The sequence below is a fragment of the Aegilops tauschii genome, chromosome 1 (genome assembly GCF_002575655.3).
Source record: "Aegilops tauschii subsp. strangulata cultivar AL8/78 chromosome 1, Aet v6.0, whole genome shotgun sequence".
NCBI classification, from domain to species: Eukaryota; Viridiplantae; Streptophyta; class Magnoliopsida; order Poales; family Poaceae; genus Aegilops; species Aegilops tauschii.
Window position 1 is genome coordinate 15,927,797 of NC_053035.3, and position 12,921 is coordinate 15,940,717.

Here is a 12,921-nt window from a genome sequence, read left to right on the forward strand (position 1 = left end):
TTACTGTAGCAATGGGTGCATGTGAGCTCGAGCTCACAAGAGAACTTTCGGGGATAGATGCACTGACTAACAAGAATAGTACATGCATCGAGTTATAGAATACTACCTCCCTCCTTGTTTATTGGTCCCTTTAATATTTTACGTCAAATTTTGATTCCGGATTTTATTAACAAAATGTTAATGCATGTTACAAAAAAGGTATCATTGAAAACTATGTTTAAATACGAATCTAATGATGTAATTGTGTTGGCATGCATTAGAATTTTGTTAGTTTAAATCTATGATCAAATTTGACACGAAATACGAAGAAGACCAATAAATCAGGATCGAGTACAACGCAAGAAATTTACTTGCGATGAGAGTTTACCATCCCTGCACGGCTGCACGTACGTGTGTTGTTGATTTTGACAATGTAGAAGAAATTATTTGTTAGATCGTCGCTGATTTTGCTGGAATCCTCAACATTGCGGCCGCCGGCCGGACGTAGTTCAGCTAACACTACCAATATGATGTTCCGCTACCAACCCAGGTATATGTGGGCAAATAACGCGCATTCCAGTCCTATTTTCATGGAACGGAACCTGATCTATGCAATGGGGCTCCGTATCTTACATCTTACATTTTTAAGAAGTTGATCCCCACTACCATCAATTCTTTTAACATGCACACTATCCACATCAGCATGATGACACATCAGCGTTCAGTTTCCAAGCAATCTGCCACATCAGCGGTTGTCAACAGCGTTCCATCTCACAAAAATAAAACTGACATGTTCCAAAAAAATTCTGATTAATTAAGTCTGTTCCAATTCCATGCGTTCAGTGTCCTTCGGAGGGTCAATAGCAAGAACATGCAGCCCATTGCTCCACCCACGTGCACAATATTAAATTCTCACCAAATAATTCGCGATAAACAGCAGTGGAATCTTATGAAAGCCGCCGGTCTCTTTCATCTTCTGCACAAAATCTTCTACCTTTTCCCTCATCGTATTTCCTATCGCAGCGCTTGCAGGTTGGCGATTTTTCTTTCTCCAGTGTGTTCACATGCCAACGCTTCCTTTCTTCTACAACGCGAGAGTCATTTATTTCTCCTAGACACCTACCACATCGTTCCATTTTCCATGCCATCAAATCCTACTACTGATTTTCAGTACAAATAGATGGATTCCCTTCTCCTTCCTCGCACACTCCATCTCTCACTTCTTCCCCTCTCCGCAGGAGAGGCTCAGCTCAACGTACTGCCACCACTCTGGCCTCGCTGTTTTTTATTCATGTTGCCACCGGCTTGATCTTTGAAGTGGTACATCTGGCCATCATCATCTTGCTTAGAGTCCTACAAGTCCCGTTTCCTCTTCCTATTGCTGTTATCTTGGCCAGGTACTGTACACCCATGTTAATTTGTTTTGTGGGGATTCTTAGTTTCCTGTTGACAGCAAGTTGTGTTCGTGTGAGAACATTTTCCATTTTCCGTAGTGGTCTAAGCGATTTTTGGTCCGTGACTTTCCCATGTCACTGGCCACTATTCTACTAGAGTAGCAGTATTGGGTACGCTGAAGCTACAAGCATGTGAACTGTCATGCATTTGAATATTCAATAGAAGGTGTCTATATGTTATATACAAATATGTCTAATCAACTCTCAAACAGATTCTGGATTTTTTGAGATATATCGATTACGAAACTACTCCACACACGTCGTTCAGTGAATGATCTCTGGGCGACAAGAAATCAAATGGCTGGGGTTATACTTTGTTTATTCAGCCGTCCACATAGGGTCGCTCTATCCATTAATACATGCCTTGAGGACTCGCCCCTGTTAACTGATGGATGGTAATTTTTCATATCTTACCCATCATTTGTGGACTAGATTAACTAAATTGGATTTCATTATTTTGCCAGGTGTTTTTCCCTTGATTGCAAAATTAGCAGCTCAATTTCTCAATTAGATTGTCACTCCAATTTGATGTGGTTTGGCGGTGGTTATCCCTCTGATGATTCTTCTGTACTATTCATCATGTTGTATTTTTAGTTGTAGGATTTCTTTATTTGCATGCATGGCCATTCTAATACAGATCAATCATTTGAGGTTCAGATCTTTCTTGATTGATGCAAGCAACTCTTCTTTATTTGAGATCTTCTCAATTGTTTCTTCATGTATGTAGATGTTGTAGGTTGTCAGTCAAGATCGAGTATGACATTTTCTCTGTGTGGTCGCTAATGTCAAGTATTAACATTTACAGACGCTTGCATCCCTTCCTGCACCACATTTCTTATATAACATTTACAGGGTAGTTTATTTTTGAAGTGTACTTAAAAACATCGAACGTTCTCAAAGTTAATCTCATAGGTGCATTCGATCGTATAGTTCGTTGGCAGTCAGACTAAGCAAACCTCATTTAAGCTTTGCTAAGCAGCCTTTTGGTTAACCTTTTAGTGCCCACAATAAAAATTTGTAGCACCACACCGCCAATATTTTTCTTCATGTTATTTTCTTCCTCATTCTGCTGATTGGCATGCTAACGGCCCGCAGCAACGCGCGGGAAATCATCTAATTTATATTAGTATTTACTAGTACATATGACCGTGCGTTGTAAAGGGAGAGATATTTCTTTGCGAGAAGAAATCGTAGAGATATTTGATGTGTCCACCAAAAACGATCTCTAAGCGATGCGGTGGAGGAATTGTGGTCTTATCACGGATCATGTTTGTTCCGCGGGATCTGGATAGTGGTGGGGTTAGTCGGCGTGGCTGCAACCATCCAACTCGTGCCTTTTTTTCCTCCGGGTCCGCCTCTGTCTCGTGATTGTATCTACCTCCTCATTTGGTAGCTATGCGGCGACCATCGGGGCATGGTTGTTTCGACCACTCTCTCTTACGGTTGCGTAACAGGATGGATTACTAATTATAGCGCATAAATCTCATTTCATTAGCATATTTAGCGCATAACCAGACATCAATCTCCGTTCTTCATTAGGATTTATTCTCTTTGATTATTTTAGCACTCAAGTTCCCATCATTTTTTTATTCGAGTCAAACCAACATATTTCCATTTTTGGCCTAAGAAAAAAAAGTCCTCCCTCAGACGACCCAGTAGGGGAGTGCGGCTGAGGCCCAATACTGCCTGTGCGACGGAACAATTTTTTTTCCTTGGGCTAACTGCATGGGAGCTACTATATGACGCTTGTTGCGCAAAATAGCTCGTGGGATGCACATCAGTTCGTGTATGGGCCATCGCACTGGTAGGCTCAAAGACGACCTGTGTTTGTAAGCAGCGAAAAGAATCCAGAAAATGAGTTGAAGGATTAAAATCATGCTTAAAAACCGGACTACGTGCTGCTAGCCACTCGAAGAAACGAGTCCTACCAACTAATGGCCAGCTCAAACCATTAAGATCATACTCCAATGTCAGATTGAAAACATTTTTTATTTTTTGAACTTTTCAAAAAATATAGATTGCTGAATATTCCTGGAAACATGAATGATTTGAAAATCCTAAACAATTTTTTGAAATTCTTTATATTTCCAGAAATACATAACAAAATTTTAAATGTTTGAAATTCACAAAACATGAACCTTTTATAATAACATGATTTTTTTTTTTTGAATTTGTGATATCTTTTGAAAAAGGAAACATATTTTCAACATTCAGAATAATTTTTTAAAATGTGTTTCTTTAAACTCGGACATTATTTTGAATTTGCGAACATTTCACTAAAACAGGAGTATTTTTTGTATTGGAACATTTTTCAAATGCAATTTCTATTGGAAAATCTCAAACAATTTTGGTAAACACAAAGAAAAAATGAAACATTTTTTAATACTCTGGACCAATTTTGGAATGAGAAAAAAGATTTAATGTTCTGAACATTTTTTAAAAGAAATATATTTAAATTTATGAACATTTTTGAAAAAAAATAAGTTTTCTGATATTATGAACTTCTCAGAAAATTATCACTTTACTGAAAAAAGGGAGAAAGGAAAATAAATTTGAAAGGAAAAATCACAACGGAAATACGAAAGAAAAATAGAAAAAAATGGAAAATGAAAAATAGAAACATTGCACAGACCTAGAAAAGGAATACGGTTCAGCCCAACTTGGGCGCCCTGTACAACTTTGCGACTATTTTGGAATGAAAACAAAGATTTATTAAATGTTGTCATCTCATCAGAAGTGCCATTAGAAAATTATTTGGCACCGCTTCAGCAGTTTGTGCAGCCAATTTTGATCCACACATCCGAGCAGCCAAGCAGTAAAATACTAAATCTTTATGGCACAAAGGAACTGGGCATCAGAGCAACTAGGTGCTCCGGAGTCTGGGTCCCTGATTTTTTTTCGCTGCATCGGCTCGCCAGTGCAGGGCACCAATGCGCAATGCAGCAACAGTTGTCTTTACACCGGTTTTGGCATACATAGTGGACGGTCTTAGTGCTATTAGTTTTATGTTACTAAATTTGTGGATGTACACACCTGTTAGTATCAATTTGTTGTCATCCAAACATTGTCGCTATGTTGTTGAAGTTATACTTACCTTTCTCATAAAATGTTCAATTTGTTATTTATAGTACATGAGAAAGAACTTGTAGCGTTGTTGTAGTTTATTATAGCTTCTGATGTTTCAGAATTTAATTATTGTCTCAGTAGCAATTAATTCATTTGCACATTGATCTTTTTGAGAAGATATGTCATAATTAACGTTAACCTGTTTCTTCGGTGTTTCAAAATAAGTATTGATGATTTTCTATGTTCCTGTAAACCCATTTCCCCTATAAATGTTACTAATCTAGTTCTAAATATTATAGGATGAACGGGAGTGTTCTTACTTGGAGTGGGTTGATCAAGAGTGGCCATAGTCTTTGAAGATGTGCCTAGCAAAGCTCTGGAGCATGTATGAGGAAGAGAACAGAGGTAGGCTTAGAGAAAGTGTTGTCAACGCTGAATAATATTTGAAGATGCGGGATAAAAAGAGGAAGCTGGAGAATGAGTTCAGATTTTTTAAATCAAACTTTGCTAAGATGGTGTTGGCGAAGGAGGAGGCACTTTCCCAGTTGGCCAGTGCAACACAGGTTCTTACTGAACTGAAAGTAGAGGTGGATAAGACGAGCCTGGATGATCTCGATTAGGGAAATGAATATATTGTTCTAATATTGTTCTTATGAAGTTGAACTACCTATATGATGTATTGTGCTGTTTTTTCAGGTAGCTATCGTACTGTGGCGTTAAAATATATTTATGTGCCGGATATGAAATTGGCAAACATCTGTTCGATAGAAAATGTGAATTTGTGTAATACTGAAATTATTAAATGTAAACTAATAAACCTGCTAAATGGGTCATGGAACTTTACAGACGGTTCTAGCAGTAAAAGCGCTTGTGATGGATAGCCCAATGCCACACGGTTAACCAAGGCAGAGCGTGTGTGATAGTTACACCTATCATACAAGAGCCTATACATAAACCTGTGTGGGATGTACATAGGAACGGAAACTTTTTTCCTGGATTGACTGTGTGGGATGTACATACGAATGAAAACGTTTTCCCTGGATTGACTGTGTGGGATGTACACACAAACGGAAATGTTTTCCCTGGATTGACTGTGTGGGATGTACATAAGAACGGAAACGTATTCCTTGGATTCACTTTGTGTGATATACATACGAACGGAAATATTTTTCTAGGATTCACCGTGTGGGTTGTACATACAACGGAAACGATTGGGTTCCGATGCCACGCCCGATCGCACACGAGCTCATTTTGCCCCAGCCAGTGTGACAGGTGAAGGAAATATGCCCTAGAGGCAATAATAAAGTTATTTATTTCCTTATATCATGATAAATGTTTATTATTCATGCTAGAATTGTATTAACCGGAAACATGATACATGTGTGAATACATAGACAAACAGAGTGTCACTAGTATGCCTCTACTTGACTAGCTCGTTAATCAAAGATGGTTATGTTTCCTAGCCATAGACATGAGTTGTCATTTGATTAACGGGATCATATCATTAGGAGAATGATGTGATTGACTTGACCCATTCCGTTAGCTTAGCACTCGATCGTTTAGTATGTTGCTATTGCTTTCTTCATGACTTATACATGTTCCTATGACTATGAGATTATGCAACTCCCGTTTATTGGAGGAACACTTTGTGTGCTACCAAACGTCACAACGTAACTGGGTGATTATAAAGGTGCTCTACAGGTATCTCCAAAGGTACTTGTTGGGTTGGCATATTTCGAGATTAGGATTTGTCACTCCGATTGTCGGAGAGGTATCTCTGGGCCCACTCAGTAATACACATCACTATAAGCCTTGCAAGCATTGTGACTAATGAGTTAGTTGCGGGATGATGTATTACGGAACGAGTAAAGAGACTTGCCGGTAACGAGATTGAACTAGGTATCGAGATACCGACGATCGAATCTCGGGCAAGTAACATACCGATGACAAAGGGAACAACGTATGTTGTTATGCGGTCTGACCGATAAAGATCTTCGTACAATATGTGGGAGTCAATATGAGCATCCAGGTTCCGCTATTGGTTATTGACCGGAGAGGTGTCTCGGTCATGTCTACATAGTTCTCGAACCCGTAGGGTCCGCACGCTTAACGTTACGATGACGGTTATATTATGAGTTTATGTGTTTTGATGTACCGAAGGAGTTCGGAGTCCCGGATGAGATCGGGGACATGACTAGGAGTCTCGAAATGGCTGAGACGTAAAGATCGATATATTGGACGACTATATTCGGACTTCGGAAAGGTTCCGAGTGATTCGGGTATTTTTCGGAGTACCGGAGAGTTACGGGAATTCGTATTGGGCCTTAATGGGCCATACGGGAAAGTAGAGAAAGGCTCCAAAGGGTGGCCGCACCCCTCCCCATGGACTAGTCCGAATTGGACTACGGAGGGGGGGCGCCCCTTCCTTCTTTCTGCTTCTCCCTTCCCTTCTCCTATTCCAACAAGGAAAGGAGGAGTCCTACTCCCGGTGGGAGTAGGACTCCCCCCTTGGCGCGCCCTCCTCCTTGGCCGGTGGCCTTCCCCTTGCTCCTTTATATACGGGTGCAGGGGGCACCCCATAGACACAACAATTGATCATTGATCTCTTAGCCGTGTGCGGTGCCCCCCTCCACCATATTACACCTCGATAATATCGTAGCGGTGCTTAGGTGAAGCCCTGCGTCAGTAGAACATCACCATCGTCACCACGCCGTCGTGCTGACAAAACTCTCCCTCAATACTCGGCTGGATTGGAGTTCGAGGGACGTCATCGAGCTGAACGTGTGCTGAACTCGGAGGTGTCGTGCGTTCGGTACTTGTTCGGTCGGATCGTGAAGACGTACGACTACATCAACCGCATTGTGTTAACGCTTCCGCTTTCGGTCTACGAGGGTACGTGGACAACACTCTCCCCTCTCGTTGCTATGCATCACCATGATCTTGCGTGTGTGTAGGAATTTTTTTGAAATTACTACGTTCCCCAACAACAGGAGGGCCTATCCCTGACGGTTTCTGGGTCGTGTGGGAAGGACCCCCTATCGACTGCACTCACTTGGCGACGGTTCCAAATGCCGTCGCAGAAAGGGTTAGAAACCGTGTGTATAGCACCTCGTTGTATCAGTGGTTGTCCTAATCCTTCCCTTAGAGTCATCCTCCTATCCCGTTCGTGGAGCCCTCCCAACTTCTTCCTCCGCTCCTATCGAGCTTCGCCCCCTGTTTCCTATCACTCATTTCGCTTTGTTGCATTGTTGAATTGGTTATGAATTTGTGCTATATGATGGATTTGCATGAATTTGAGGGTTTTGATATGAAGAGTGTGGTTGTCTAGCACGACTCTTGAGGGGTTTTCCTGTGCTATCTGAGGTGACGCCCCTTAAAGGCAGACCAACAAGACATTGTGCTATTTGTCGGTCAAAAAAACTTGAGTCTAATATGACTTTGATATTTACTGGTGTTTTTTTTGCATGCTTGTGTTAGTGTTGACTGTGTGCACCTAACTATGTAGAGGCTGGATGTGTGCTTATTGTGTGTGTACCCACTCGATGATTCATCTTGAGCTTACAAACTCCAACCTTTATTGAAAAACAATAAATTACCAATTTTGTTGATCTATTGATTTTTTTTTACTGTATGAACAATTGTTTTATTATTATGTAACTGGGAAAAAGCTACAGTGCCAAAGTGAGACATTGTGAACAACAACTACTCTGTGCTTTTATGTACTTCTTCATGGTAACATATTGGCAATACAAAAATACACCTAGAATACCTCGATAACAAGTTTTTAACATTTTTATTAAAATATAAGCGATACACACAATTATACCAACATCATCATTATATTAAATGGTACAAATAATGATACATATGCATTATATATTTTGATAAAAAAGTCCATCATTATTGGAACAAATAATACAAACAATTATACGAGCCAACCTCACACACATTATCAATAGTAGCCAGCATGGACATAAAATGTGATGGTTACTATTTGGTAAATTCGAGAGCCCAAAAGTTTCCAAAAATGTAAGTTGACTGGAAGGTGCCGCTGAAACCCGATTCCCTAGCCAGCTTCAGAAACTCTTGCACAGTTCTCTCCTTCCCACCCTCTGAGTTATTTAACATCATCACATCGAGAATGTAGAGATTTTGTGCTGCCCTTGTCACCTCTGGAGTAGCCGGCAAGACAAACTCAACAGCGATCAATCGCCCCTTGTCTGGCAAAGCTTGATGGCAATTTTTTAGAACCTTTATGCAGTCATTGCCATCCAACATATGGAGTACCGTCTGTATGTACATTCAAGAAATATTCAGTATCTAGAATATGTTATGTAATATTAAACCTACTTTGCTCGAAGTGTAGTTTAAGTCAGCTCTGCATTCTCAAATATTTAGGGGATTTATTTAGCACAACAGAATGTTCTTTGTTTGTCACAATGAAAACATTGCAGATTCACTATTGTACACGAACGTTGAATTCAATTTTGGCATGTTTGAATTGTTGAGTTGTGGTACGTTTCGCTTTGTTGCAGTGCTGGATTGTTGAATTGGTGTTGAATTTTGCTATATGATCGATGTGCATGGATCTCCATGGAATTGAGGGTTTTGATATGAGGAGTTTGGTTGTCCGTCACGACTTTTGAGGGGTTGTCTGGCACTGTCTGACATCGCACCGCGGAGAAAATCTTAGTAAGAGAAAACATGTGGTTCGATTACTTCTGCACAAGTGCAGCCACCTTAATTGCTTGGACCCTAGATAAATACTTTTATTACTTTACCAATGTGTTTATAGAATTACAAGTCGAACGCGTTGTTTGGCAATAGTAGAAAATTATTTTGAAGAAATATTCTATAGACATCATTTCTATATTTTGGTTGAAAAATACTTTATATATGAATTAATGAGGGTGTGCATCACGTATCTACAAGGTTTTGAGTAATATTAGACTTTACACCATATGGAATACAGCATGACAGAGAATGGAACTAGATACAGTAGTTCGTATATATACCTTTAAGAAAATGACATCTCCAGTGGGAACATTATCAAACATATTTCCAGCTATATGTTCGACACCTGTATTGGGTTGACATTACTAGCTAAGTTCTCAATTATCTCACAGGAAAGCATAGATGAAAGAACTCAACAATAGAAAATGATACAAATAAGATCTAAATGTATAGTCAAAACATCCATGCAAAAGAAGAGAATACAGTTGCAATACAAAAACAAGGATAGACGAAAGAGTTGAGTGATGGGTGTTTGGTTTTGCTGGATAACAACATTTTTTTTACCAGATCCCTTATGAACTCGTGAGAAAAAGATTGGCGTCGATGCTTTTTCTAGTAGAAATTAATCCATTGAATTGAGGAAACTGATGGTATTCCTACTGAGTTGAAAGTTCCGCGCGTACGTGTGCACAACACGTACTCACATGTGTGTTGATCATTCGATCTATAGGCTTTAGTACTTAAAATTAAATTGTTGAGTTTACATGAGACTAGTGATGATGCATACGTCTGGGAGATAAGAATAAGCCGTTTGTGTATATGCTAACAACCAAAAGTACAACCCCTCCAATTAAGATATGCATTCCCAATTTCTCAGGCATTTTATTTGGTAGGCCAACGTGGATGATAATGCCTGGAAAGGAGACTCCAGGCCGGGAGACAACCCAAACAGTCCGATAGGCCTGGAATAATCATAACAAGTCTAATTCCATGAGAATATTACAATGAAGTGGTAGAATGTACAATTATTAATTAATGCAATTTATTAATAGATATAGGATAATCCACTCTTTCGGGATGGGAACATAAGTTGGGCATGTGGTTTTAGGTCTTCAATTTGAGTGACGAAAGATGTGTTATAGCATGTTGTAAAATATATATTTTTAGATTCATCGACGAATGAAAGTTCGAAACTAGTAATTTTATGCAATTTACACATATTTCGCTAGTCAAACTGAATGCCTAAAAACCCATGCCTGGCTTATATTCCCATGGAGGATGTTATATAGGATGTACGCGATGTTTTGCATAATATATTGTATTCTTCATTGTACTATATTCACTAATTCTTATCTGGACACAATCTCCTCCAATTTTGAGAAATTATGAGGTATGTGTTATTGTTTTCATTTGCTCCATTTTTCATACCTAGGTGTGAACTTTGCATGGAGTCTCCATGTGTACTATAGTCAACTAATTATTCTGTTTTATCTCCGTATCCTGCGTTCCCCACCAAATGAAGCTTAGGTGAACCCAGGAAGAGTGTGGAATTTTTATAACCCAGGGTAGGTGATATACACATGGAGACTGACATTTTTGATTTTGTCTTCAGGTGCACTTTGTCGGCCCGTGAACAAAGCGGTGTTTGTCTGTTCAATCGTGTCTCTACTCCTGGCCTTGTAGGGGAATCCATCTGGTTAGAGTATGGCAGAAACTGAAACAAGAAAAGCGCACGCACGCGCGCACACACAGAGACGGAGATTGGTGCATGCAAAAATGCTTCCTAGAACTCGCACGTAAAGCTCAAGCATAGAGGAAAATAGGAGAGTGAGATAGAGAGTGTGTGTTGGCAGCCCGGACCAGCTCCCGGTCCATCGACATAGGTTCAAACATTTTCGGTGTGCATCGGAGAGTTCACTAGAAGCAGAGAGCTCACTGCATTCCAAAACACCAGCCTGAGGAGAGCGTGACACTCTCCCTTATAAGGAGGTCCTAGCTTGCTCCTGTATCTGAGGTGGGACTAAAGTTATTGGCACTGCCCGAGTGTCTGGTTCTTGACACCCCACCCCCTAGGGAAGCCCCCCTTAGGGTGGCGTGGGGCCAGCTCTAATACCACTTGTTAGCAGCCCAGGCTCAGCTCCAGTCCATCGGCATCTGTTCGGACGTTTTCGATGCGCATCAGACACTCAACTAATAGCAGAGAACCCACTACACCCCAAAAGACTGGCCTGGGGCTAGGAACGGCTCTGAACCCACTTGTTAGCAGCCCAGGCCCAGCTCCCGGTCCATCGACATAAGTTCGAGCATTTTCGGTGCGCCTCGAACACTCCGGTATAAGCAGAGAGCCCACTACATCACAAAAGACTGGTGTGGCGAGAGTGGGGCACTCTCCCTTGGAGGCCCTAGCCTCCTCTCATATCCGAGTTGCGACTAAAGTCACTAGCACTGCTCGCGGGTCAGGTGTGTGTGTGTGTGTGTGTGTGTGTGTGTGTGTGTGAGAGAGAGAGAGAGAGAGAGAGCGCGCGCATACAATGGTTAGGAGAGTGTGCTAAGAGAGAAAGAGTAAACGAGCCGTGTGTAAAAGTTTATAGAGAAAGCGCACATTACCCTATTCACAAGGTGACGAAACCAAGTCAAATTCATAAGAAGGAGGTGACATACCGAGAATAGACGGCGCGAGGGAGATGACATGAGGCAGGTCGAAGTTGATGCCCCTGATATGCTTGTACCTGGAGGTGATCATATCTAGGGTAGAACCGGTGCCCCCACCAACATCGACGAGCACGGCCACATCGTCGAACCCGTGGAAGCGCTCCAACAACTTGCTGGTCACCATCACCGAGATCTGCACCATGGCCTTGTCGACCACCCCGAGTAGCCGAGGGTTTCTCCCCAAGTGCTCGCCCATCGGTACCCCATGCGTCCTCTTGAACGCAGTTTGTCCGCCTCTCGCTGCCGCCCCTAGCTGCTGCCTTTGAAATGCACGGCGATGTTAGATTCTATAAACCATAGGCAAATTTTAACATAGTCCCTCTTACCTCCTCTTTTTACATATAAAGTAAAAAGGTAAGAGTTAATCAGACCACCAATTAATGAGATCAACGATTCAGATATATTTTATACTCTTGCCTCTCATGTGAAAAATGGAGGTAAGAGGAACATGCTAAAACTGTTCCAAACGGTAATTGCAGCAGTCATTCGTAGCTTACCAGGCCGTCAAGAAGTCCTGGTCCGTAGTGAACATAGCGTAGGGCGCCAGCGACGGGCCACCGTGGTTGCTGCTGAGCCACCGACACACCGGCGAGGGCCTGTACTGCCGGATGGCCTCGCCGCTTGGACCTGCCTCCGTCACACACTTGACGACGTCGAAGGAGGCAAGCAACCGCATGACGCGGTCCACAGAAGCCGCCCCGCCGCCCTTGTCCATGGTTGGGAGCCGTGCGGCTAATTCATCCGCCGTAACCGCGCCGCTGCTGGCGTTGCTGAGTGCCTCGAAGATGCCCAGCTCGATTGCTGCTTTAAGGGTCATGGAGACAGCAAAGCTGGTGATGAGCCCCCACGCATGCAACCATGTTTCCTCGTCGTCCTCACCACCGGCCGGATTAATCCTACTTCCGCCCACAATATTGTTATCCATTGGTACTTGGGTGGTGCCTATAGGTTGTATAGTTCCTTGGTGGTGCCTGGA

At 41.8% G+C, this 12,921-nt stretch overlaps 1 protein-coding gene across 1 annotated transcript; it reads right to left on the minus strand.

The window, feature by feature from the left end:
• Nucleotides 1-8,063: 8,063 nt before the first annotated feature.
• Nucleotides 8,064-12,870, minus strand: LOC109738036 (probable inactive methyltransferase Os04g0175900). The gene is made up of 4 exons (XM_020297146.2): nucleotides 12,443-12,870; nucleotides 11,895-12,205; nucleotides 9,515-9,579; nucleotides 8,064-8,789 (listed from the first exon to the last, which is right to left on the minus strand). The coding sequence occupies exons 1-4, from the start codon at nucleotides 12,868-12,870 to the stop codon at nucleotides 8,490-8,492; spliced, it is 1,104 nt and encodes a 367-aa protein (XP_020152735.1). The 3' UTR covers nucleotides 8,064-8,489.
• Nucleotides 12,871-12,921: the final 51 nt, after the last annotated feature.